The sequence below is a fragment of the Carcharhinus amblyrhynchos genome, chromosome 27 (genome assembly GCF_965287045.1).
Source record: "Carcharhinus amblyrhynchos chromosome 27, sCarAmb.v2.hapA, whole genome shotgun sequence".
NCBI classification, from domain to species: Eukaryota; Metazoa; Chordata; class Chondrichthyes; order Carcharhiniformes; family Carcharhinidae; genus Carcharhinus; species Carcharhinus amblyrhynchos.
The window spans coordinates 10,251,430-10,278,119 of record NC_137350.1 but is presented as its reverse complement, the minus strand read 5'-3'; the positions used below and the strand labels follow the sequence as shown (position 1 = coordinate 10,278,119).

The 26,690-nt window shown below is 47.2% G+C and overlaps 1 protein-coding gene across 9 annotated transcripts in view; it reads right to left on the bottom strand.

Annotated features, from left to right (window-relative positions):
• Positions 1–26,690, bottom strand: part of svild (supervillin d) — a 174,610-nt gene that overhangs the window by 24,168 nt on the left and 123,752 nt on the right. For all 9 annotated transcript variants that reach the window (XM_080213812.1, XM_080213807.1, XM_080213808.1 and 6 more), the window contains 10 exons: positions 24,246–24,393; positions 21,707–21,802; positions 20,226–20,312; positions 18,089–18,266; positions 16,924–17,096; positions 15,155–15,310; positions 12,075–12,211; positions 11,186–11,333; positions 6,666–6,811; positions 3,146–3,321 (listed from right to left, as the gene is read on the bottom strand). In XM_080213812.1, coding sequence (XP_080069938.1) covers positions 3,146–3,321; positions 6,666–6,811; positions 11,186–11,333; positions 12,075–12,211; positions 15,155–15,310; positions 16,924–17,096; positions 18,089–18,266; positions 20,226–20,312; positions 21,707–21,802; positions 24,246–24,393 — 1,445 coding nt within the window. The remainder of the gene's footprint in view (positions 1–3,145; positions 3,322–6,665; positions 6,812–11,185; positions 11,334–12,074; positions 12,212–15,154; positions 15,311–16,923; positions 17,097–18,088; positions 18,267–20,225; positions 20,313–21,706; positions 21,803–24,245; positions 24,394–26,690) is intronic.

Sequence of the window (26,690 nt, the reverse complement as noted above, 5' to 3'; positions counted from 1 at the left end):
AGCGCAGAGGGAGGCCATTTGGCCCATCGAGTCTGCACCGACTATCCAAAGGAGCATCTTACCCAGGTGCTAACCACTGTGCCACCCCAAAGTTTGGAGGTTTAGAGGGCGGCAAAAAGCCATTTGACCAACCACTTTGGTGTTGTCTCTGAGTGAGACCCATTCAAGAGCTGTTCCATCTGCCTTGCTCTCTTTCCTATACACCTGTATCTTACTTTATTTCACTTTACTTTCATTCCTTTTCTTCTGAAAAGGAATGTCTGAGCTACTCTCCTTGGTAAAATACTCCATACACCAACCACTTAAGTCATGACGATTTTATTTCCTAATCCCGCCCTCACCATTGTGGTGACAATGATAAATGGATGAACATTGAGGTTATGGTGACTTCATATTCAACTTAACAAACTCCTTAATTTTAAAAGCTCTATTAATGTCTTGTGAACCATTTCAGCTCCGATGGTTTGCCCAGTATCTCAGGTGTCTTGTACATCGAATCTACAGAAGGCAGGCAGAGAATTCAGATCCAACTGATTGGTGTTGGTGTCTAAGTTCAATAAAAGCCTCCCTCCCCACTCTAATAAACTCTCCCTACTCTGACCACATATCAGTTAAAATGATCAAGAAATTCATTTGCAGTAAAACTTAACATTCGTGTGAGTCAAAGTATGAGAAAGAAAAAAAGAGAGAAGAAATTCAGAGGGTGAGATTTTACAGCCCCCCAGCAGCATGCTTCCGGGTAGCAGAGGTGCCTCGCCGGTGGATACTGGCTGGATCTTCCAGTCCCGCCAATAATGCTGGTGGGATCTTCCAGCCCTGCTGATGAATGTTGGTGGAATCTTCCAGTCCTGCCAATAATGTTGGTGGGATCTCCCAGTACCATTGATAATGCTGGTGGGAACTTCCAGCCCCACTGTTGAATGCTGGATCTTCCAGTCCTGCTGATGAATCTTCCAATTCCACTGATACTGCTGATGGGATCTTCCAGTCCCACTGGTTATGCTGGTAGGATCTTCCAGTCCCACTGATAACGCTGGTGGGATCTTCTGGTCCCGCCAATAATGCTGCGGGATCTTCCAGTCCCACCGATAATGCTGGTGGGATCTTCCAATCCCGCTAATGGATACGGGAACTATCTTCCAGTCCTGCTGATGTCTACAATGTTTGGTGTGGCTGACCTGTCGGTCTGCAAGGAGTCTCCTTTGGCGGGACAGGCTGGAAAATCCCATCCATAGAGACGCAGAGAGAAAAGAGCAGAGAAATCGCCAATCTCACAATCCTTTCCAGAATCGGTATGACTTCTTCAGCTTCCATGCCTGCCATCTCTCAGGGCTTTCAGATTCAAATATCAGCAGGTAAAGAGATCCTGAACATGGAGGGTGCAATCTTACCTGCCGTTGGCATCGTGCTCCCGCTGCAGCGAGGCTGGAGAATTTGGCGCCCAGCCAAATCTCTGTTCACTGTGGCAGGATCAGAAAATCCTGCCAATGTGACTCCAGCCCCGGACTCTGATCTGAGCATCCATTACGCAGAGCCGCTGAACACACATGGCATATAAACTACCTGCTAACATTCAGGTGGGAACTAAAGAGTTCCCTTGTTATCCTGAGTTTGTTTTGTTAAGATCTCTCAGACAGTGATTGCCGATTTGGCTACCAATTAGATGCAGATTTGCACTTTAAGCACATGCCTACTAGCAAGTGACTGAAACCGTAAAATCTCAATTCACTCCAGGAGTTATAGTGGGACACGAGAAGGAATAAAACAATCCTAGGTCGCTGATGATGAATGTCTGTTGGATAATACTAACTCGGGGCTAACGAGGATAGGGTTAGTCTCAGTGTTGATGTGCCTCACATCCAGACACCTTTGCCAGAGCTCCATGTTCGGTCTCACAGATGGAGAGAGGGCGTCCTTTCCGGTTGTATCACAGCTTGGTACGCCTCCTGCTCTGACCAAGACCGCAAGGAAGGGTTGTGAACGTTGCCCAGTCCATCGCTCAAACCAGGCTCCCATCCACTGACTGTCTACACTTCCCACTGCCTCAGCAAAGCAGCCAGCATAATAAAGGACCCCAAAGACCCCAGACATACTCTCTTCCACCTTCTTCTGTCAGGAAAAAGATATAAAAATCTGAAGCCACGTACCAATCAACTCAAGAACAGCTTCTTCCCTGATGCTGTCAGACTTCTGAATGGAGCTACCATATATTAAGTTGATCTTTCTCTATGTACAGGGCACTGGTGAGGCCGCAGCTGGAGTAACTGTGTGCAGTTTTGGTCGCCGCACTTGTGCAAGGATATTTTGGCCTTGAAGGGAGTGCAGAGGAGGTTTACTAGGCTGATACCAGAGATGAGGGGGTTAGACTATGAAGAGAGGCTGAATAGACTGGGTTTGTACTTGTTGAAGTTTAGAAGTATGAGGGGGGATCTTATTGAGACGTTTAAGATGATGAAAGGGATGGATAGGGTAGAGGTAGAGAGATTCTTCCCGCTCAGAAAGGACAGCAGGACTAGAGGGCACAGCCTCAAGATAAGGGGGGGGGGGCGCGGTTTAGAACGGAGTTGAGGAGGAACTTCTTCACTCAAAGGGTGGTGAATCTCTGGAATTCTCTGCCTGTTGAAGTGGTGGAGGCTGCCTCGCTAAATATATTTAAGACACGGGTAGATAGGTTTTTGGTAGGCAAGGGGATTAAGGGTTATGGGGAGAAAGCGGGAAAGTGGAACTGATCCACTTCAGATCAGCCATGACCTTATTGAATGGCGGGGCAGGCTCGAAGGGCTAGATGGCCTACTCCTACTCCTATTTCTTATGTTCTTATGTTTGTAACACTACATTCTGCACTCTCTCCTTTCCTTCTCCCCTACATACCAACCATGAATGGTATGGTTTGTCTGTATAGCGCACAAGAAGCAATACTTTTTACTGTATCCTCATACATGTGACAATAATAAACCAAATCACAGTCATTTGGATAAGACGTGAGGTTTGCTGGGATGCCTGGGTTAGATGCAAACCCATATCAGATAGGGTAAGCCTGTCTCTACCCCACTGTGAGAGAGCATTTGACTGTGGCTCACTTCGCAATGTTACTGCTTCCCACCCGACTGAATCCAGGCACCAAAACACACTGTTCTCAACTCACTGCCAGGAAATGCTGCTCTTGGCTCCGGGGTCCAGGGGGTTTACCACACAGTTACTGTAATCGTAAGGACTACTCAGCAACTGTTTGCCCAGTTGCAGTGCCATCTTGCGCTGTGCCAGTGTCACCTCTTTGCCATGCCAGATGTACAACTCGCTGCCAAAGTCTAGCACCAGCACCTGGAAACCAAGAGAGAAGAGTTAATTCAATGAAGTGGAACAATGCGACACAATCCACTTAAAAAAAAACCTTTTTTTTTAAAAACCCTCAGTGCTTTGGGGAAACCAGGGGGAGTGGGCAGTCAAAATGGCTCGAGTTAATTCCCTGGCCTGAAGGCACCACAATCTCCCTGACCATGATCGTAACCTGGTCTCCCCAGCAGACAAGGACAGCTGCTGAAAATCAGTGGAGTCTTCCTCTGTATGTTCACGTGGGGTCTGATGATGTATTCCAGACCAGATCGCAATTTTAACACAGTCCTGAGCAGGGAAGTAGCTACTTCAGACCAACCCAGGTCAGAAGAGAATCATCCCAGAAACAGCCAAATAAATGGCTGCTTTTCTTAGGTTTTTGGGTCCAGGAGTGTTGGAATGTGTCTTTAAGGGATTGCAGCATGACATCACCATAAAGGAAGTTTGTCATGCCGCATTCCCTTGAAAGCCTCCTACCCACTACACTCCTTGCTGCCTCGGCAAAGCAGCCAGCATAATTAAGAACCCACGCACCCCAGACATTCTCTCATCCACCTTCTTCTATCGGGAAAAAGATACAAAAGTGTGAGGTCACGTACTAACCGACTCAAAAACAGCTTCTTCCTGCTGTCTTCGGACTTTTGAATGGACTTATTTCACACTAAGTTGATCTTTCTCTACACCCTGGCTATGACTGTAACACTACATTCTGCACTCTCTCCTTTCTTTGACCATGAACGCTCTGCTTTGTCTGTGTAGCACGCAAGGAACAATACTTTTAAAACATGTGACAATAATAAATCAAACTAAATCAAAGCTTATTATAAAAGCAGGAAGGACGAGGAGACAACTTTCAGCTGGGGCTTTAAACCATTTGTCTGTTCCTGTAGCTCAGATTGATATAAAAGGAACTGTTTTGTGTGTGCAGAACTCTCTCCTCTAACTGAAAACTAATTGTCCAGTAATTCACCTCGTTAGCTGCTTGTGAGCTCTGGTTCTGTATAAGCTTGCTAATTCCATCAATATAGTGATTGCTTGGTGTAACTCATCACTTTTCAAAGGGCAGTGGGACGCTTGAAGGTGCTGCTTTGATGGCCTCAGTGAATGATAGGCTATATCGCAGGAGGTCAGAATTCCAAGATTTTCTCTCTGATCCGTGCAGCATTAGCAATGCTTTGCGATGGATTGGCTGCAGCATTCCTGAGCTGGAGGGACGGAAAGGTTGCTTGAAACTGAGGCTGGGATTCTCCGCCTTCCCCCCACTGCCATGTTTTCCAGCAGTGCAGTTGGCTCGCAATTGGCCACTGGTGGGATCTTCCAGTCCCGCCGATGGCGTTCTGCATGGCTCACCTGTCCTACCGATAGGGAACCATAGAATTCCGGTGAACATTTCAGATTGATGTAAGGTTTCTCTCTCCTCTATTGATTGGCTGTGGCCATGGTCACGTGATTACACGGACAGTACTGTTCAGCAGCAATGTGGCACTACCTGATATTGCCGAGAGCACGTCACTTTCCTCTGTACGTGCTAATAGCAAGGAAGACCACTGATGGACAGTCCTACAACTGTGGGGCACACTGCAAATTAGTTGCCCTGGAATTAGGGTTTGTGTTTGTGTTTGTGTGGAGTTTGCATGTTTTCCCCGTGTCTGTGTGGGTTTCCTCCGGGTACTCCGGTTTCCTCCCATAGTCCAAAAATGTGCGGGTTAGGTTGATTGGCCATGCTAAATTGTCCATTAGTGTCAGGGGGATTAGCAGGGTAAATATGAAGGGTTAGGGGAATAAGGTCTGGGTGGGATTGTGTTCGGTGCAGACTCGACGGGCCGAATGGCCTTCTTCTGTAGTGTACGGACTCTATGATTCTATAAATCACGGACAGCATGCAGGCAGCATGATGGCACAGTGGTTAGCACCGCTGTCTCACAGTGCCAGGGACCCGGGTTCAATTCCGGCCTTAGGTGACTGTCTGTGTAAAGTTTGCACATTCTCCCTGTATCTGTGTGGATTTCCTCTCAGTGCTCCAGTTTCCTCTCACACTCCAAAGGTGTATGGGTTAGATAGATTGGCCATGCTAGATTGCCCCTTAGTTAAGGGAGATTAGCAGGGTAAATACATGGGGTTACGTGGATAGGGCCTGTTGTGGATAGGGATTGTTGTCGGTGCAGGTATGGTGGGCTGGATGGCCTCCTTCTGCACTGTAGGGATTCTATACTGTTCCAATATATCGTGCCAGTGGGTGAGCTTTCACCCCAACAACTATACCCAAGGGTTGGTTCCCACCTGATATTCATTTTGGAACTGTGATAACCGCTATGAACTGCATGAACCATTAATTGACCTCCCAGTTGGACTTGTTGAATATGAACTCCCTGGGGATTGGTAATCAGTCAATCAGGTGAAGCTCACATACCAAGTCCTATATAAAGCAAGACCCTGAGAGGGTCCACTAATCTTTTGGTGCTGGCTGGGACTAGTTGTGTTCACCACAGGTCTGTGGTTATTGTTTATTTTCATTCAGTGCAATAAAAGCATGGTTCCTTCACAGTCAACTCCTGGAATTGTTATAGGTAGAAAATCCAGTAAAATGTGGAAAAGAAGGGTACCAGTAAAACTTGCCTGAACTGGTCTTATTTATCTTAAAATGGAATTCCAGTATGTTTTTAAATTCAGTTGTTAGGACAGGACAATATATGATGCTGGGATAAAGCATAACAGAGGAAAATCAGCACGATGCCAATATCATCCCATATGTTATCTCACTATATCCCAGAACTACCCACCATCATTGCTGCAGGTACATCTTCTACAGAACTGGGACCACTACTCTTTCAGATAGATGGATGGTAAGTTTAAATCAGTTCACTATGCACACTGTACACTGACAGGGACTGAACAGGGATAGAGAAAGAAGCATTAGCTGTTGTGTGGCCATGCAAAAAATGTGACTGAGAATCCCAGGTCAGACATATCACCTGCACACCCATCCCGAGTCCAAACCAGAGGCAGGGAAATAACAAACGACTCATGTTGCCATTTCCAGATTTGGCAACATCTGAGACATCAACTGGTTTGAACATTGTGTGATTAGAATAACTTCAAACCAACATTGACAATAATATAGGTGGGCTTGTTTTTGGAAAGTCCACTTGATTTTATGTAAGTTTCATACAGAATACCTGTATTACAGGATTTCTAAAATGCTGCCAACACCTGCAACCAAATTATTGACTCTGAAAAATGAATGAGCTATGTAATGTTGATACTCTGCCGTGCATTCATATATCCAAACAAGCCTCATGGTCCAAAACTACACATGCACTGAGTGCTCCTACCTCCTTCGAATTGAGCATGGAGCAGCGAGGGATCTTCCCCCATGATTCAGTGTCCGGGACAAGCTTGTCTTCAACCAGACGATAGATGTGGTTTGTTTCCGTGATTGCAACTTCATACAGCTCATCTTCCTCTGGATCCCCCGCGGCTGCAGGATCAACAGTCAAACATCAGTAATATTCACAGTGATTGATCAGATAGGCTGCCAACTTGCTTCCATTCATATCACACCATGATAGTAAAGGGCAGGCAGGATTTTCTGCACTTCCCCATGGCATGTTTTGCAGCAGTGGAGGTAGCCTCCCCCCCCCCCACTTCCCCAATTAGCCAGCGGTGAGATCTTCTGGCTTTGCCAGTGTCAAAGGGGATTTCCCATTGAATACCCGCACTGTGGGGGGGAGGGGGTCACTCTCAGCGCAGATCCCATCACTACAAAAGCTCCGGCCAAGATCTAAGAACATAAGAACATAAGAAATAGGAGCAGGAGTAGGCCATCTAGCCCTTCGAGCCTGCCCCGCCATTCAATAAGATCATGGCTGATCTGTTGTGGCTCAGTTCCACTTTCCCGCCCTCTCCCCATAACCCTTAATCCCCTCGCTTATCAAGAACCCATCAACCCGCTTCTTAAAAATATTGAGCGAGGCAGCCTCCACCACTTCAACGGGCAGAGAATTCCAGAGATTCACCACCCTTTGAGTGAAGAAGTTCCTCCTCAACTCCGTTCTAAACCGCCTCCCCTTTATCTTGAGGCTGTGCCCCCTAGTCCTACTGTCTTTTTTCCTGAAGAATGTGAGAATGGGGGAAGAATGTTCCAGTGAGACAGTGAGTGAGATTGTGAGAATAAATGAGGGTAAGCCACAGAAAAGGGTGCAGAGGAGATTTACAAGGATGTTGCCTGGATTGGGGGGCATGCCTTATGGGGATAGGTTGAGGGAGCTTGGTCTTTTCCCCTTGGAGAGACGAAGGATGAGAGGGGACCTGATAGAAGTGTATAAGATGTTGAGAGGTATGGATAGAGTGGACTGTCAGAGGCTTTTTCCCAGGGCTGAAATGGCTGCCACAAGAGGACACAGGTTTAAGGGGCTGGTACAGAGGAGATATCAGGGGTAAGTTTTTCACTCAGAGGGTGTGCGTGCATGGAATGGGCTGCCGTCGGTGGTGGTGGAGGCAAATTCATTAGGGTCTGTAAAGAGATGTCTGGATGAGTACATGGGACTTAATAAGATTGAGAGTTATAGGTAAGCCTAGTAGGTAGGGATATCATCGGTGCAACTTGTGGGCCGAAGGGCCTGTTTGTGCTGTCGTTTTTCTATGATTCTACATAATTCTAAATGTGAGGTAGTGTGAGGAAGTGGGAACATCATAAAGTAGAAAGAAAGCAGCAGGAAAGTAAGTCGATAGTCTTTATTAAACTCTTGAGAAAGAGTTTCAACTTCCACAGCCCAAGGGCACTCAATGGCATATCAATCCTATTCTTGACACTAAACTGTGATTACTGCCAAAAACATAACAATATCTCCATCCAGCAGACTGGGTCAGTGTAAATACTCTACAGACTTTGCCTAAAGGACAATTACTTCCATTTCTACATGACTTCAAAAATATGTTGAGCATTGTTAAGAAAAAAAAAGGAAATTTTAGATACAAAGACAAGAAGGTCTCCATGTATTTTCATCTGAACAAATGATTCTGGAGAAAGAAAGAGAACTTTCAAACTGAAAAGGTAAGTATCGATTCTGAACATCTGCAATGAGACAGCTCTGATAAAGTGCGGACAGGAAATTTATACAGGTGATGGCTTTCGAGCAGGTGAAGACTTGGAGGCTCAGTGTGTCAGTGGGAGTGATGTTTACTCTGTAGCGGGTGTGTCAGTGGGAGTGATGTGTACTCTGTAGCGAGTGTGTCAGTGGGAGTGATGTTCACTCTGTAGCGAGTGTGTCAGTGGGAGTGATGTTTACTCTGTAGCGAGTGTGTCAGTGGGAGTGATGTTCACTCTGTAGCGAGTGTGTCAGTGGGAGTGATGTTCACTCTGTAGCGAGTGTGTCAGTGGGAGTGATGTTTACTCTGTAGCGAGTGTGTCAGTGGGAGTGATGTTTACTCTGTAGCGAGTGTGTCAGTGGGAGTGATGTTTACTCTGTAGCGAGTATGTCAGTGGGAGTGATGTTTACTCTGTAGCGAGTGTGTCAGTGGGAGTGATGTATACTGTGTAGCGAATGTGTCAGCGGGAATGATGTTTACTCTGTAGCGAGTGTGTCAGTGGGAGTGATGTTTACCCTGTAGCGAGTGTGTCAGTGGGAGTGATGTTTACTCTGTAGCGAGTGTGTCAGTGGGAGTGATGTTTACCGTGTAGTGAGTGTGTCAGTGGGAGTGATGTTTACTCTGTAGTGAGTGTGTCAGTGGGAGTGATGTTTACCGTGTAGTGAGTGTGTCAGTGGGAGTGATGTTTACCGTGTAGTGAGTGTGTCAGTGGGAGTGATGTTTACTCTGTAGTGAGTGTGTCAGTGGGAGTGACGTTTACTCTGTAGTGAGTGTGTCAGTGGGAGTGATGTTTACTCTGTAGTGAGTGTGTCAGTGGGAGTGATGTTTACTCTGTAGTGAGTGTGTCAGTGGGAGTGATGTTTACTCTGTAGTGAGTGTGTCAGTGGGAGTGATGTTTACTCTGTAGTGAGTGTGCCAGTGGGAGTGATGTTTACCCTGTAGTGAGTGTGTCAGTGGGAGTGATGTTTACTCTGTAGCGAGTGTGTCAGTGGGAGTGATGTTTACTCTGTAGCGAGTGTGTCAGTGGGAGTGATGTTTACCGTGTAGTGAGTGTGTCAGTGGGAGTGATGTTTACTCTGTAGTGAGTGTGTCAGTGGGAGTGATGTTTACTCTGTAGTGAGTGTGTCAGTGGGAGTGATGTTTACCGTGTAGTGAGTGTGTCAGTGGGAGTGATGTTTACCGTGTAGTGAGTGTGTCAGTGGGAGTGATGTTTACTCTGTAGTGAGTGTGTCAGTGGGAGTGATGTTTACCGTGTAGTGAGTGTGTCAGTGGGAGTGATGTTTACCGTGTAGTGAGTGTGTCAGTGGGAGTGATGTTTACTCTGTAGTGAGTGTGTCAGTGGGAGTGATGTTTACTGTGTAGTGAGTGTGTCAGTGGGAGTGATGTTTACTCTGTAGCGAGTGTGTCAGTGGGAGTGATGTTTACTGTGTAGTGAGTGTGTCAGTGCGAGTGATGTTTACCGTGTAGTGAGTGTGCCAGTGGGAGTGATGTTCACTCTGTAGTGAGTGTGTCAGTGGGAGTGATGTTTACCATGTAGTGAGTGTGTCACTGGGAGTGATGTTCACTCTGTAGCGAGTGTGTCAGTGGGAGTGATGTTCACTCTGTAGTGAGTGTGTCAGTGGGAGTGATGTTTACTGTGTAGTGAGTGTGTCAGTGGGAGTGATGTTTACTGTGTAGTGAGTGTGTCAGTGGGAGTGATGTTCACTCCGTAGTGAGTGTGTCAGTGGGAGTGATGTTTACTCTGTAGCGAGTGTGTCAGTGGGAGTGATGTTCACTCTGTAGCGAGTGTGTCAGTGGGAGTGATGTTCACTCTGTAGTGAGTGTGTCAGTGGGAGTGATGTTTACCCTGTAGTGAGTGTGCCAGTGGGAGTGATGTTCACTCTGTAGTGAGTGTGTCAGTGGGAGTGATGTTCACTCTGTAGCGAGTGTGTCAGTGGGAGTGATGTTCACTCTGTAGTGAGTGTGTCAGTGGGAGTGATGTTTACTGTGTAGTGAGTGTGTCAGTGGGAGTGATGTTTACTGTGTAGTGAGTGTGTCAGTGGGAGTGATGTTCACTCTGTAGTGAGTGTGTCAGTGGGAGTGATGTTTACTGTGTAGTGAGTGTGTCAGTGGGAGTGATGTTCACTCTGTAGTGAGTTTGTCAGTGGGAGTGATGTTCACTCTGTAGTGAGTGTGTCAGTGGGAGTGATGTTCACTCTGTAGTGAGTGTGTCAGTGGGAGTGATGTTTACTCTGTAGTGAGTGTGCCAGTTGTGATAATTATAGTATTGCTGGTGGTGTCGATACTAACTGTTAAGTTGTCAATACCACTCAACAACGTGCCCCACTCCAGCTACCCATTCTTTACTCATCTACAATCTTAACAGTTCACATTGTCCTAACGACTTGAAATTATTCTGTAATTCTGCGTTCCAACAATGGGTGACACCAAAGGAAAGCTACAGTGGCAGCAAAACTAAGGCGTGGGTATAGATTTTCCTAGTATTGGATATGCAAAAATGGCACTAACTAAGCAAAGCATCTGCAGCAACATCAGTTGGATATCTTTATGACCGTAATCAACATTCCATTTCCAATTTCTCTTCACCTCAACCTGTCCCAAACTGCAGTGAGATTATCATCACAGGAGTTTTTAACTGATTCACACAGCAATAAATCCTATCGTTATTTGACAGTCTATCCCTTCACTGGCGCTCCTTCCGTTATTCACACCCATATCTGTGACTGAGTCATCTGCAGGTGCAGCGATATTGACCATTCCTCACCTTGATATTCAGCCTGGCCACCCAGAAGTTCCCAGAACTCCTTGGCCCTTTTGCCTTGACTGTTGATGCCCTCTTCAATAACGGTAACGCTTGCTGCGCGGCAGCCCAGCTCCCGCTTTGCTTGGATGAAACCCGCCAACTCCGATGCCTACAAGTAGTAAGAGAGGATGATTACCTACTGGGAACCATTGGCCAATATTAGATCACTCCAGTGAATTGGAGACAGAACAAGCAGCAATCTCTTAGACTGACCAAAGCGATAGATCAAAGTTTTGCACTAAGTGATCACCACGTGGTACATAGACTCGGAAATGTCCTGGTAATGAGAAATGGAATCAAACAAATATTTGAGGCGTCATCCCATAAAAATGCCAACAGTTTCATTGTTGTCCAGAGAGCCGAGTGATGGCGGAAAGGACATTGGGACAGGATTGAGGTGGAAGGTGTGAATGGGACAAAGACTCAAGTCCGCCACTTCGTGTGCCCTCCTTGCCAACTGTCACAGTTACTTGGCGGAATTTAGTGCCGTCCTCCATGTCGGGTGCGTTTGATCAAGAGGGAGGCTGGTGAGATCTCACTACCTACCCACCAGTACCTCAACCGAGTCCACAGAGGGAAGGCCTATAGGCAGGCTTTTCACCTCAACACCAATTGAGGCTTTTAATTAGGCAATTAATGCCCACTCAAGGCCCTCAACCCCACACTCCTGCTATTCACCCAGCGGTGGGTGGGACTCTTATATGTGGAAAGATTGAGAGGCTTACCCTGTTAGGAGGGGGTCCCCTCAGAGCCTGTGGCCTGGCATTGGGGAGGGGGCAGGGTGAACCTGCTGAGAAAATCTTTATCGATGAATTTCCCTAACTCGCCTGATCAGATTTGATGGTCATACCTTGGAGCGTTCAATCACGTTTGCAAACTCTCCAGTCCAAAGGAAGCAGTGCTGGGCAGTGACCAACAAGAAGCAGTCCCCACTGTTCAGCGAGCTGGCTCTCGGCTCCACCAATCGGACCTGAACATGCCTGCGACCTGAGACCGGGAAGAGAGGGTTATGTTATCCTGAGCTGCACACACACACACACGCACACACACACACACACACGCACACACACGCAAACACACACAAAAGTCATCACTTAACTGTGCCTTAAGGCAACTGGACAGATTACACATAGCAGCAGGTAGAGATTTATTAAAGAGCCAAAGAGCTAGATTACCCAACGCAGAGTTTAAGAGTTTTATGGTTGACTCTCACCTGCCCTTGGGCAACTAGGGATGGATAATAAATGCTGGTCAGTCAAAGACACCTATGTCCCATGAATGAATTAAAAAAAAATTAAACCAGGCTAGGGAGCTAAATTGACGCGGGTCTCCCACTGACAATATTGTCCTCAAATCTTGCACTCCTTCTCCAGTCGCAATCTGAGTTTCAGTGTCTGACTCCCAGCTGGCGTTTAATCTCGAGAGCTGACTCTGCGTCTGTGGAACTGCAGGCGAGTTTATTCAGAAGCTAACAAAACAGGGAAGGGACAAAGCCAGTTGCAGTCAAACATTCCAAAGTCCATGTTTACAAGGGTTCGATTGCAGACAAGATCACAAAGGCCGCACTCATTTTTTTGAACTGAACGTCTGAACTCCCTGGCTGGGATTTTACTGTCCCTCTGCTTGGCTGCACAGTGGTTAGCACTGCTGCCTCATGGTGCCAGGGACCCAGGTGGTTAGCACTGCTGCCTCATAGTGCCAGGGACCCAGGTGGTTAGCACTGCTGCCTCATAGCGCCAGGAACCCGGGTGGTTAGCACTGCTGCCTCATGGTGCCAGGGACTCGGGTGGTTAGCACTGCTGCCTCATAGCGCCAGGGACTCGGGTGGTTAGCACTGCTGCCTCATAGCGCCAGGGACCCGGGTGGTTAGCACTGCTGCCTCATAGCGCCAGGGACCCGGGTGGTTAGCACTGCTGCCTCATAGCGCCAGGGACCCGGGTGGTTAGCACTGCTGCCTCATAGTGCCAGGGACTCGGGTGGTTAGCACTGCTGCCTCATAGTGCCAGGGACTCGGGTGGTTAGCACTGCTGCCTCATTGTGTCAGGGACCCGGGTGGTTAGCACTGCTGCCTCATAGTGCCAGGGACCCGGGTGGTTAGCACTGCTGCCTCATAGTGCCAGGGACCCGGGTGGTTAGCACTGCTGCCTCATAGTGTCAGGGACCCGGGTGGTTAGCACTGCTGCCTCATAGCGCCAGGGACCCGGGTGGTTAGCACTGCTGCCTCATAGTGTCAGGGACCCGGGTGGTTAGCACTGCTGCCTCATAGTGTCAGGGACCCGGGTGGTTAGCACTGCTGCCTCATAGTGTCAGGGACCCGGGTGGTTAGCACTGCTGCCTCATTGTGTCAGGGACCCGGGTGGTTAGCACTGCTGCCTCATTGTGTCAGGGACCCAGGTGGTTAGCACTGCTGCCTCATAGCGCCAGGGACCCGGGTGGTTAGCACTGCTGCCTCATAGTGCCAGGGACCCGGGTGGTTAGCACTGCTGCCTCATAGCGCCAGGTACCTGGGTGGTTAGCACTGCTGCCTCATAGCGCCAGGTACCTGGGTGGTTAGCACTGCTGCCTCATAGCACCAGGTACCTGGGTGGTTGGCACTGCTGCCTCAATACGCCAGGTACCTGGGTGGTTGGCACTGCTGCCTCCTAGCGGCAGGGACCCGGGTGGTTAGCTCTGCTGCCTCATTGTGTCAGGGACCCGGGTGGTTAGCACTGCTGCCTCCTAGCGCCAGGGACCTGGGTGGCTAACACTGCTGCCTCATAGCGCCAGGGACCCGGGTGGTTAGCACTGCTGCCTCATAATGCCACAGACCCGGGTGGTTAGCACTGCTGCCTCATAGCGCCAGGGACCCGGGTGGTTAGCACTGCTGCCTCATTGTGTCAGGGACCCGGGTGGTTAGCACTGCTGCCTCATAGTGCCAGGGACCCGGGTGGTTAGCACTGCTGCCTCATTGTGTCAGGGACCCAGGTGGTTAGCACTGCTGCCTCATAGCGCCAGGAACCCGGGTGGTTAGCACTGCTGCCTCATAGCGCCAGGAACCCGGGTGGTTAGCACTGCTGCCTCATAGCGCCAGGGACCCGGGTAGTTAGCACTGCTGCCTCATAGCGCCAGGAACCCGGGTGGTTAACACTGCTGCCTCATAATGCCACAGACCCGGGTGGTTAGCACTGCTGCCTCATAGTGCCAGGGACTCGGGTGGTTAGCACTGCTGCCTCATTGTGTCAGGGACCCGGGTGGTTAGCACTGCTGCCTCATAGCGCCAGGGACCCGGGTGGTTAACACTGCTGCCTCATAATGCCACAGACCCAGGTGGTTAGCACTGCTGCCTCATAATGCCACAGACCCGGGTGGTTAGCACTGCTGCCTCATAGTGCCAGGGACCCGGTTCAATTCCCGGCCTTGGGTCACTGTCTGTGTGGAGTTTGCACATTCTTTCCATGTCTGCATGGATTTCCTCCTGGTGCTCCGATTTCCTCTTCCTGTTCAAAGATGTGCAGGTTGGGTGGATTGGCATTGCTAAATTGCCCCTTAGTGTCCCAAAGATGTGCAAGTTAAGGGAATTAGCGGGGTAAATACATGGACTTACAGGGATAGGGCAGTGGGTGTGTCTAGATAGGTTGCCGTGTCGGAGAGTCGGTGCAGCGTAGATGGGCTGAAAGGCCTCCTCCTCTACTTAAGGATTCTATGATTACAGTCCTGCTGACGCAAACAGCAATTTAAATGACCCATACATCCATGGGGATCAGGGGAGCACACACACACACACACACACACACACACACACACACACACACACACACACACACACACACACACACACACACACACACACACACACACTGTGGCGGGACTGTAAAATCCTGACCCTTGTTTTCTCAAAACCTTAAATGTTCTTCTAATTTTCAGGAAATGACAGCACCGGCTAGTGGTTACCTTTCACTTGAAGGAGCATCACTGTGTTGAAGGGGACCGTGCTGTTACTGGATATCTGCTCTGTTTTCTTCACATTCCGCAGGTTCACATTTTTAAAGTTTTCCTTGCTTGCTAGCCCTGCCAAGGCCACATCTGCGTAGTTGGAGTGTTTCGCCACTGTAAGCATGCAAAATGTTCCTGAGTTAGACTATTACATCCATAATAGGAGTAGAAAAGATCCACTGTATACACTGGAAACAACCAAATGAGCTGTTGATGGTACAATGGTTAGCACTGCCGCTTTATAGCGCCAGGGACCCGGGTTCGATTCCCGGCTTGGGTCACTGTCTGTTGGAGCCTGCACCGTCTCCGTGGGTTTCCTCTGGGTGCTCCGGTTTCCTCCCACAGTCCAAAAGATGTGCTGGTTAGGTGCACTGGCCGTGCTAAATTCTCTCTCCGTGTACCCAAACAGGTGCGGGAGTATGGCAACTTGGGGATATTCACAGTAGCTTCATTGCAGTGTTAATAAAAAAAGTTTACTTATTAGTCACTAGTAGGCTTACATTAACACTGCAATGAAGTTACTGTGAAAATCACCTAGTCGCTGCACTCTTGTGCCTGATCGAGGGGAGAATTTAGCGTGGTTAATGCACATAACCAGTATGTCTATTGGACCGTAGGAGGCTACTTGTGATACTAATAAATAAACATTAAACCAAATCTGTACGTCATCAAAAAGTTAAGATGACATCAGATTATGATCATCTGTGTCTCACACTGAAGTACTGAAATATATAAAGACATCTATTTCTAATGGAATAGATAGTAAGATTATTTTAACCTCTCCCTCTCAGCAAAAAGACTGACAGGATCAGATGACCTGCCTGTTTTGTGAGGTCTACTGTCACTAGGGGGAAGGAGGGATGGAGAATGAAGGGTTACGTTCTGCAGAAGGGGGTGAGGAGGGTCATCGACACACTGGGTAAGGAGATTACTGATTTGTTGGAGGGAGGGTTATTAGAAATGTTCATAAATTGTACTGTAAATGTGTGTACGATCGTGGTGTTGTGACTACGCTAGGACTGGGATTTGGTCATCTCCTGAATACTAGGCTAGCAGAGGACAAGGCTGACGAGTGGAATCATCCAGAACGATCCCATTGAAACCCACTTGGGTGATGGTTTAAGAGCAGCCTGAGTAACGGGGCCAACAGACTGAAGGAAAGCCTCCTATTGGCCAGACGTGGATGGACTACCTCTCAGACATAGCAGTGAGGAGAGGCGATCAGTAGAAGAAACATCTTTCCCAAAAACAAAATCAAAATTTTTCTAACTGCGTGCAGTTATTTTTCCAAGTTCACATTACAATAGGATCTCTACTCAAGAGAATATTTCAATCTGGGAGGCTTGGAAAATCAGTTAATGGCTGGAATTCTACCGCCTAGCCAGAGTGGGAAAGGGCTGGACAATGGAAATGTCCATTGACCTCAGGTGGGAATGTGTGGTCTCGCCATCAAATCCCACCCAATGTCCCTGTAAAAGTTATGAAAAGAGAGCATGCTCTCAGCCACAAAGAGGGTGACGTGGAGGTATCTTCCCTTTGAGGATCTGTAAGCACATGGTGTCTATTTGTTAAGGCCTTGGAAAGAATGCAAAAGAGATGTGATAGGCAACAGAGGCACGATGGGCCAAATGGCCCATGCTGTGCTGGATCCTTGTATGGAGGATTCTGGGATGCTATGTTCCAACACACCGAGGGAGAATTCGAAGAGGAAACCTGCTCCAACTTACATCTCTCAGCCCGGATCCTCCTGACCTCCACCGTAGCCACATTCAGACGCTGTTCTGTGTACTCCTGACGGATGTCCTCTCGTGCGGCCAATGCTCTCAGTGGATTGCGGGAACACTGCGTCTTGCGTAGAGGTCTCACAGCTCGTTTGTGCTCTGTTAACTCGGAGGTCAGTCTGCAGGAAGTCAAAAGTGAAAGTCAACGTAGGTCCAAGTGAGGAACCGTGTTAGGTATCCATTCAGAAAGAGCTTCACCATTGTTACTATTTGTTCTCTGATTTGACTGGAGGAGGAAATTAAGAACATAAGAACATAAGAAATAGGAGCAGGAGTAGGCCATCTGGCCCTTCGAGCCTGCCCCGCCATTCAATAAGATCATGGCTGATCTGTCGTGGCTCAGTTCCACTTTCCCGCCCTCTCCCCATAACCCTTAATCCCCTCTCTTATCAGAAACCCATCAACCTGCGTCTTAAAAATATTTAGCGAGGTAGCCTCCACCACTTCAACGGGCAGAGAATTCCAGAGATTCACCACCCTTTGAGTGAAGAAGATCTTCCTCAACTCCGTTCTAAACCGCCCCCCCTTTATCTTGAGGCTGTGCCCCCTAGTCCTACTGTCCTTTCTGAGCGGGAAGAGTCTTTCCACCTCTATCTTATCCATCCCATTCATCATCTTATACGTCTCAATGAGATCTCCCCTCATTCTTCTAAACTCTAACGAGTACAAGCCTAGTTTATTCAGCCTCTCCTCATAGCTCAACCCCCTCAACTCCGGCATCAGCCTAGTAAACCTCCTCTGCACTCCCTCCAAGGCCAAAATATCCTTGCGTAAGTACGGCGGCCAAAACTGCCCACCTGGCCAGGTTCATTCCCCAATACCAGGTCCAATACGGCCCCTTCCCTAGTTGGACTATCTACGTACTGTTTCAAGAAACCCTCCTGGATGCTCCTTACAAACTCTGCTCCATCCACACCCCTACCATTTAATCCAGAGATATCTTGCTGTTACGTTTCTCTTTACAGTTTGTTCCTTTCTACATCTGTCCACCTCTGACTTCATTGCTCTCGTTTTCCGGAGTTCTTTAGCAATTAAATTGAAACAAAAGAAATGCCACCACTTCTCTACTGTTCAAAGTAAATCCCCTCGAGTAAAACTGCTTAACTCTTACTTTGGGGTGCTGGATTCGAAAATAGCGTCAAAACTCTCCTCGATTTTCACCACATCGGAAGTCAGAACGGTGGGCACGTGTTTGTAGAATTTACTGAAAGTATCGTCATCATCTGGCCTCATCACTTCCTTCACGGTCTGTTCAGTCACTGTGATTGTCGTCTCCACATTGCTCTGAGCTGGGATCAAAATTACACAAAGTTACGTCATTCACACCAACATCCTAGGAACCTAGGCGATTAGATTTTATTCCTTGTTCAATTACCCAACCTCAAAAGAAATAACTTGCATTCACGTAGCACCCTTTGCGACCTCAGGCAGTCCCAAACTGCTCTGCAGCCAATGAAGTACCTCTGAAGTGTAGTCAGCGTTTCAAAGTAAGGACACAGGGAAGTTAAGGTGTACACAGCAAGCTCCCACAAACAGTAATGGGACAATGATTAGATACACTGTGCTGATGGTGCTGAATATGGGATAATAGTTGGCTAGGAAATCTCAGGTTTCTACCACATGCAAAATATTGTGGATTAGGAAACACCCCCCCCACTCTCCCTTCCCCCCCATACCCCGCTCTTCTTTACACAGTCCCATTGGGTCTTTTCTGGCCATCTGAGAAATCAGACCTGTTCACATCTCTATGGAGAGGTGGCATTGCCAGCAGCGCAACATTCTCTCAGTGTTGTATCGTCGAAGGCAATTTGTGAGAGAAAAAAATTGGAGGCCTAGACCTCCTAATGCACCCCTCAATCCCCCCAACCCCCCCCCTGCTCCCCACACCATTAGGGTCTTCCTGTGGGTGCATGAGGTGACTGGCAGGATCTGCTGCTTCTGCCAAGGTCTTTGGGCCTTTGCATGGCTCACCTGCCCTGTCCACCGCAGAGAAGGGGGCAGCGCGGAGGGTGGGGCGGGCGTGGTGGAGGTTGGGGCGGTTCAACTTCAGAGGGACCAGAAGATCCCGTTGGCAGGAATGGTTGGCAAATCCAACCTTAAGTTTCATCTTTGAGTTTGCCTGGTGATTAAGCTGGTGACAAATCGGCTCAAAGGGAACAGGAAAGTCCCAGCTGGGTCCCTGGTCTGTGTTTAGACCTGCATCCAACATTTCCTGATCAAACAACCCCGCCCATTCCTGGCATGAGTCTCGTGAACCTTTCCTGAACTGTTTCTAATGGATTTACACCTTTCATTGTATAAAGAGACCAGTACTGAACACAATACTCCAGATGTGGTCTCACCAAACTGAAGCATAATCTCCCTATTTTCATCACCAAGTCCCCTCACAATAAACACAAACCCTCTTTGACACCTGATTTGATGATCAGACAGAGCCAGGGTGGGAGTGTGTGGTCCAGTCAGTTTCTGTTCTAACTCCCTCACCCCTCCTAGAAAGGTAAAACCCTGTCCCAGCCATCTGACTATCATTTTCCCTCATTATCCTTACATTTGCATGGTTGAATGGGATCCAGAAAGTGAAGGCAGTTAAGAACGGTCTGTGTTTACGGAGAACTCCACCAGTTTGAAATATCTCAAAACGCTTTGTACGGCAAATTATTTCCTGAAAAGTGATCGCTCCACTGGTAATCGGATTAGGTTAGAATTGGGTCTTTGGGTGAGGCAGGCTGTGCCATTCAAAGGAAGGGTAAAAGGGAATTTTACATCCCTTCCACCACGGGAATTGGAGCGGGTGAGGGGCGGAACATAAAAAGGTTTGTTGACCTCTGGTAGAACTTTATGGTTTCGGGATGAGCAAGGCCATAAAACTCCACCCAATGTGTATTTAGTGATACCATTTGTAAATGCTGCAACAGTTTAATAAAGAGTTCATATTCAAACCTGCCCATGGGTGGATTTATCCAATCCAAGCCAACTGCTCTTCAACTATATCAATAGCAATGGAGAGTTCTACATTATTCTTTGAACCAAGGTAATGCTTCCAGGCATATGTGCTTAAGACACTTGCCAAGACTGTAACTGCACGGTAATTACAGTGCTGTGTAATACTACACCAGGGTGTGAGAAGTAAGTTAGGTCTCTAGTACAGTACCATCCACTAATGGCTAATCCTTCATTAGATATTGGCCTTCCGTGATGGGCTAACCAACAGAACAAGTCCAACATGATGGCATTGGATCGGGGCTTACATTTGGCATGTAGCTTATTGAGGAAGCTCTCCAGGTTATCCAGCGTGGCATCACTCTCCAGGGGCATGTCGGGACAACTTGTAATCTCTGAAACAAAAGATTTGAGGGTTTGGAACGGCCAAGAGAATTTCACAGTAACTTCATTGCAATGTTAATGCAAGCCTTACTTGTGACTAATAAATAAACTTAAAACGTTAAGAGATCTTGAGAAAGGTGAATCATGTGACAACAACGGGCACAATTACATTTCCCAATTCTTCCAGCAAAAGGAGAGTTACTGTGGACCTCAAACTGGTGACTGGTGGAGAGACACAGTGCTAAACCCTTCCACAAAGATATTGCTTACAATTGGAAAGCAGATTTTTTTTGGTGTGTTTATATACTTAATTTTTAAGCTTCTTCACATAATTTTATTATGTAATATGTTATATATTGGGATGGCATGGTGGCACAGTGGTTAGCATTGGGAATTATCATATAAAAACCCATCTGGTTCATTAATGCCTTTTAAGGAAAGAAATCCGCCATCCTTACCTGGTCTGGCTTCCATGTGACTCCAGAGCTACAGAAATGTGGTTAATTCTTAACTGCCCTCTGAAATGGGGCCACTCAGTTCCAGGGCTATTAGGGATGGGCAACAAATGCTGGCCTTGCCAGGGAGAACACATCTCAACAAGAAGCATTTCCCCAGGTATAGGGCGGAAGCTTATACTCTCACTGGTGGTGAGATTGAAGATGGGAAAGGCGTGTAATTAGGCAGGATGGTGACTAGAACCCTGCTGCTTACCCGCCTCAGTCCAAAAGGTGCTTGGCTGACTTTCCCTCTCTGCCACGTATCGACATTCTTAAATGCCCAGTCACTAACCATTGAAGGGTCTTATCACGCTGTTGCTAATATTAACTCAGCTGTAATTGGGCCTGCATGTGCTGAGCGTGGCAGCTAAAACCATACAGCCGGCTTGTCACCTCCTAGGGAGGGTTGGGAGGGACTGGAGATCAGAAATGGAAAGGGCCCCACATGGAGCCAAGCCTCTGCCCTTGTTGTTGAACCTCCTATACCCCAGGGCCCTCTCAATCTGTAATGCTCTCCCCCATTACTTCCCTGTGGCCTAGTCACTCCATAGCCCTGGTTCCCCTGTGGATGTTATTCCTGCAGTAGCCACCATCTTCCCTGTGGTGCTGATGAGCTTCTGGTCTCTGATTGGCCAGCAGCTCTTGGTAGGTGAGGTTCTGCCCTAGGGCTCTTGATTCCAGGGATGGGCCTGTTTCTGGCCTCACCAATGCCTGATTGGTTTGTGTCGCAGTGGGCCTTGGCAGCGTGGGTTCCCCTTCATCTGGCAGGCAAGACGCCACAACAAGATCTTCACACAACTGAACGAATAAGCTTGGTACGTTTACATTTAACTCACATTTCAAACATCATTGCTTCTCAAACCATTCAAAGCTTTGACTTTATTGAAACATCGAGAAGCTCCACTCACCTTCCAGAGGTTTGGTTGGTGTATTTGTTGCTGTGGCAGCTTTCTTGAAAGGAATAATTATCTCATCATTATTTCCTGTGGTTGCGGTTACTAACCCTGCAATTCAATAAAATGGTATTTCAGAATAATTATAAAATCTTAACTACAACAAGATAACGACATTGTGATGTGCCAACTTAAAATGACTCAAAAAAAGACCAATGCTCCAAACCCAGACCACAAAACTTGCTTCCTGCTTTATATTAGTTTGGTCAGGACTGCACTGTCTAAATCAGGGTCAAAGTTCACTTTATGATCTGTGCTGAGCTTACTGATCGTAACAGCAGTGGCGATCTGAACTCTATATAAATAGGCAGGGCTCCCCTGAGTGGGGGAGAGCATGGAGAAATGGGCCACTGTCCCTGCCCGCGCTCACTATTTAGCTGCTCTGAAAGGGCCTTCCTCCCTGTATTAGTCAAGAATATTAAGATTTATAACAATGTAAGATTTGAAGTAAACTGAAGTAACTCCCATATCCATGGGATACCGGCTTAGAGGGAGATGGGTTTGGTACATAATGAGTTAATGTGGGTACATTACCCATTGATGGAAGCAGGCAGGTGACCCATAGCCAGGGTCAGTGTGGAGATGGATAGAGATGTGTAAAGACCTTGGGTGCAATCTTACCAGCTGTAGAGCAGCTGAAAATTCAGTCAACAAATTTTACTGCAATGATGGTGGGATTAGCAAGTATTGTAATTATCGAGTCTCACTGCCCCCAGAGCAATCATGGTGATAACAGGTTTAAAGTTTATTTGTTCGTGTCACAAATAGATTTACATTAACACTGTGATTAAGTTACTGTGAAAATCCGCTAGTCGCCGCACTCCGGCACCTGTTCGGGTACACGGAGGGAGAATTTAGCCTGGTCAATGCACCTAATCCTGCTAATACTCTCACTCCGGTGATTTGCCACACTAAATTTGCAAGCGCTGCCTGAGGGATCTGCGTTTCAATTAAGTTGGGTTTGTTGTCAGGTTAATCTGACCCATTTAATACCCGGGGTGCGATCTTAGAGCAAGAGGCGAAAAATCAGGTCTGTGCCCAGTTTCTCGCCTCCCACAATCTTGCCAGTTCCGTTCTGCCAGCAAAATCTCCCTGGCATTCAAAAGTGGCGTGATTTAAGTACAAATGACGTGTTTTACATGTCATTAACAAGCCCCCAATGCTATCGTCCAGCCTCACTAATCTCAGTTCCCTCACTGGTCAAGATTCTCACCCATGAGGATCACACCAGCGGGGAGCAGGGGTGACAGCCTTGCCGGTGGCAGCGGGTAGAATAGGGCAGGATCGGGCAGTGCCTGATGGTTTCTCCACCCATTCGACACATTTTTTTGTGAGAATTCCTCTCCCAGTATTCAATGCAATTCAAATGTCAGTTGTTTGCAGCTCAATAAATAGAAATGGAACTTGGAGGTCAGGTCCAGACATGTGTTGGCACCATGCCCGTTTTGCAGATGCCAAACAGGCACCAAAGTGGTGGGCAATGTGCATGGTGGCATTCCACACTGGGACTGTGCCAGTCACCATATTAGTGAAACCAGGAAAAGAAGCATCTAGGGGCATTGCCTCAGAGTCGCTTTAGGTCCTTTGCATATTCAAGTAAGGTAGCCTGCCTAATGCCCCCTCATTGCAGTGGTAGGCTGCCCTCATGCTGAGCTGATGCAAACCACATGTTAGACCCTGGTGACTCAGTCATTCGAGGGCCCCTTAAGATTGATCATGGTTCTGATCATGTGATCTTGTGATTCTAGCAACCTGATCGACCTCCTGACCTTTGAGGAGCTTGGGGTGGCCACCTCAGTGAAGATATTAGCAGGGGCTCAGAGACAAGTTTCCCATGATGCTTCCTCAACTAGGCTAGAAAGATGGTTGAAACCTAAATGAAATGAAACGTGGAAAATACATTCCATCAGCTGGAAAATGGAAGCAATCCTTGTGATTTTTAGTTCAGGTCATTGACCTGAAATGTTAACTCTGAGGGTGATCTTACTGGCAAGTCACTAGGGGAATGGGGTGGGGGGGGGGGGGGTGGTTAATATCCAGGGGGAGGGGGTATCTGGGCAATATCCAAATTTGGGGGGACGGGTTGTGACATATCTCTATTCTGTTGCACAGAACACAGACCTGTGCATGTGCAGTAGTGTCCTCTTGTGTGAGGAGCCAGCTTTCCAGAGAGAATAGGCACGATCCACTCCCTCTACTGGCATGAATCATTCTTTGCCTCTTTTCTCGCATTAAGTGCCATAAGATTGTGGCTGAAATCTCACTGAAAAATTGGGTGCAATTGTCTCCCGTTTTCACACCTGTTTAGCCCTTAAAATCTTTTTGGTAAAATCGCCCCCTCTGTTTCTCTCATAGCCTGACCTGCTGAGTATTTCCAACATTTTCTGTTTTTACTTCTAATTTTCTGTTGTGTCCGTAAGAAAGCATTTTCGAGATGTCAAGCGTTAATTTTCCACTCGTTAAACATTCCAGGATTGAGCATTTTGAGACTGACCTTTCTTTGCCATGCGTGCTGCCACTGTGAACTGTGTGGAGTCATTGAATGCCCCCTTGCCTTTCATTTTCCACTGCTCCTCGCTGATACTGATCAGCTGCTTTCGCTCCTCCAGTGATATCTGTCCCCCGGTGTTAGTGGATGTTCTCTGGCAGAGTACAAAGGTATCTTAACACTATAGTTCTTAAAACAGAGGGAAAACACTCAGTTGTCTAATAAGAGTAAAACAGCTGTGCAGGAGGTAACTGCATGACCACTAGGTACATCAGTGGCTGTGCGGCAGAGGTTTGGCATCAGCGCACACAGGAAAAAGCCTCTGAAGGATAGATTATGAAGAGAGATTACATATCAAGGCCTGTATTCCCTGCAATATGGCTGATTAAGCAAAGATTTTGAAATGTAGTGCTTAGGACTATGAAAGCAATGGATAGGATAGATCAAAATAAACTTTACCATTGGAAATCCCCACTGCTTTGACGAATCAGAAATGAACTGCCTGGGTTTGACTTTAAACGAAAGCTTGGCAGTTAACTATTCCCTGGTGTTTTCTCCATGGCAATGACTCCATGAATTGGAGTCCATTTGCCAACTGATCAGCGTTCTCATACCATGCAGTATAAATTGTTGTCCTCTTTCTGATTTGGTATCCTGGTGATTCCGTTATGATGAGTACCAGGTGAAAAGCTTTGACAGTACGTCTCTTTTTCTCAGCAATGCTCAAGTGCTGTATTACCAAGTGGTAACATGATCTTTTATAACATTTCACTACCGTACAGTAATAAAGATAGCTGAGGTGTTGGGATAAAAAATGTTTTCTGGTCTTGACACCAATTAAAGTAATGCTGTGAAATGTACAGGTGTGCACTGTGTCCATTGAGCACTCAAGTGAATGAAAATTAATGCAGAATTCAAAGGTCAGAAAGCCCTTCTAATCTGTGGGAAAACTGAACTGTTTCCAATACCAACACCATTCTTCATCACCAACACTTGCATCAACTGGGCCAGTTAAAACATTTGGAGGAAATGAAGTTTAAATCTTCCCCTTGTTGCAAACTGCTTAACCTCAGGGAGCAGCTTTAATAATAATTTTCCTTCATATGGAGTGAGTTATCTGCATTTCAATCCAGCACACTGAAGCAGTAATGTCTCTATCAGTGGATTGCATGACTAAACTAATATCTGTGTTCTGCTGTTTTAGTATCTATAGCCTGAGGGAAAAGATTGTGTAAGGTCCCTTATTTTCAAAGAATCATAGAATCCTGCAGTGCGGAAGGAGGCCATTTGGCCCATCAAGCCAGCAACAGCCACAATCTTACCCAGGCCCTATTCCCGCAACCCCATGTATTTACCCTACTAATCCTCCTGACACTAAGGGGCAATTTAGAATCATACAATCATAGAATCATAGAACCCTACAGTGCAGAAAGAGGCCCTTCAGCCCATCGAGTCTGCACCGAACACAATCCCTACCCCCATACCCTACATATTATACTCACTAATCCCTCTTACCTGCGCATCCCTGGACACTAAGGGGCAATTTCTTAGCACGGCCAATCAACCTAACCCACACATCTTTGGACTGTGGGAGGAAACATTAAGCACCTGGAGGAAACCCAAGCATAGACATGAGGAGAACATGCAAACTCCACACAGACAGTAACCCAAGTCGGGATTCGAACCCAGGTCCCTGACACTGAGAGGCAGCAGTGCCCACCATGCCACCCATTTGCCCCCCATTGGCTTCTTGATTCTTCTCCAGTTTTGTTTTGCCTCCTCCTGGGGTTCACATAGCAGTAAAGTGGGTGGGAAGATCCCAGTTATAATACTTCAGGGACCATCCTCGATGGACTAACTGCTCTTCAATTATTACACAATATTTTCAGCACAGAATGAACCCATTGGGCCCAACAAATTTACAATGGAGTTTATACTCCAAACCCCCTCAACGATTCATTCTACTCTCTTCAATATTTTTCCACTTCAGCCACTCCACAATCTAACACGCTCTTCGTAAAGAAGCTTTTCCTGAATTCCCTCTTGGATTAATTAGTGACAATATTATATTTTTGGCCTCTAGTTCTAGTTGCAATTACGAGGCCCTTGAGTTGGATCTGCTGAAATATGAGCTCCCAAATTGAGGCCAGTTAAGGGCTTCCTAATCACTGAGCTTCATAGGGATATATAGGGTGGAATTCTCCAGCCGTGCTCATCTAAAAGTTGGAAATTTCCACCCGAATATCAATGGTGTTTCACATTGCCCATAACTCACCTGCTAAAATTCCAGCAGTGGGAGGGATGGGAGAATTCCAGCATAACGTGGGGTGTCTGAGTCACTAGCACTCTCAGAGTGAATAATATATACTGGGAAGGCCTGAGTATTGTAAACTATTGTGAAATAAATCAATTTTGCTGAAGATACCAGCCTCTCAGAAGTTATTTTGCTAA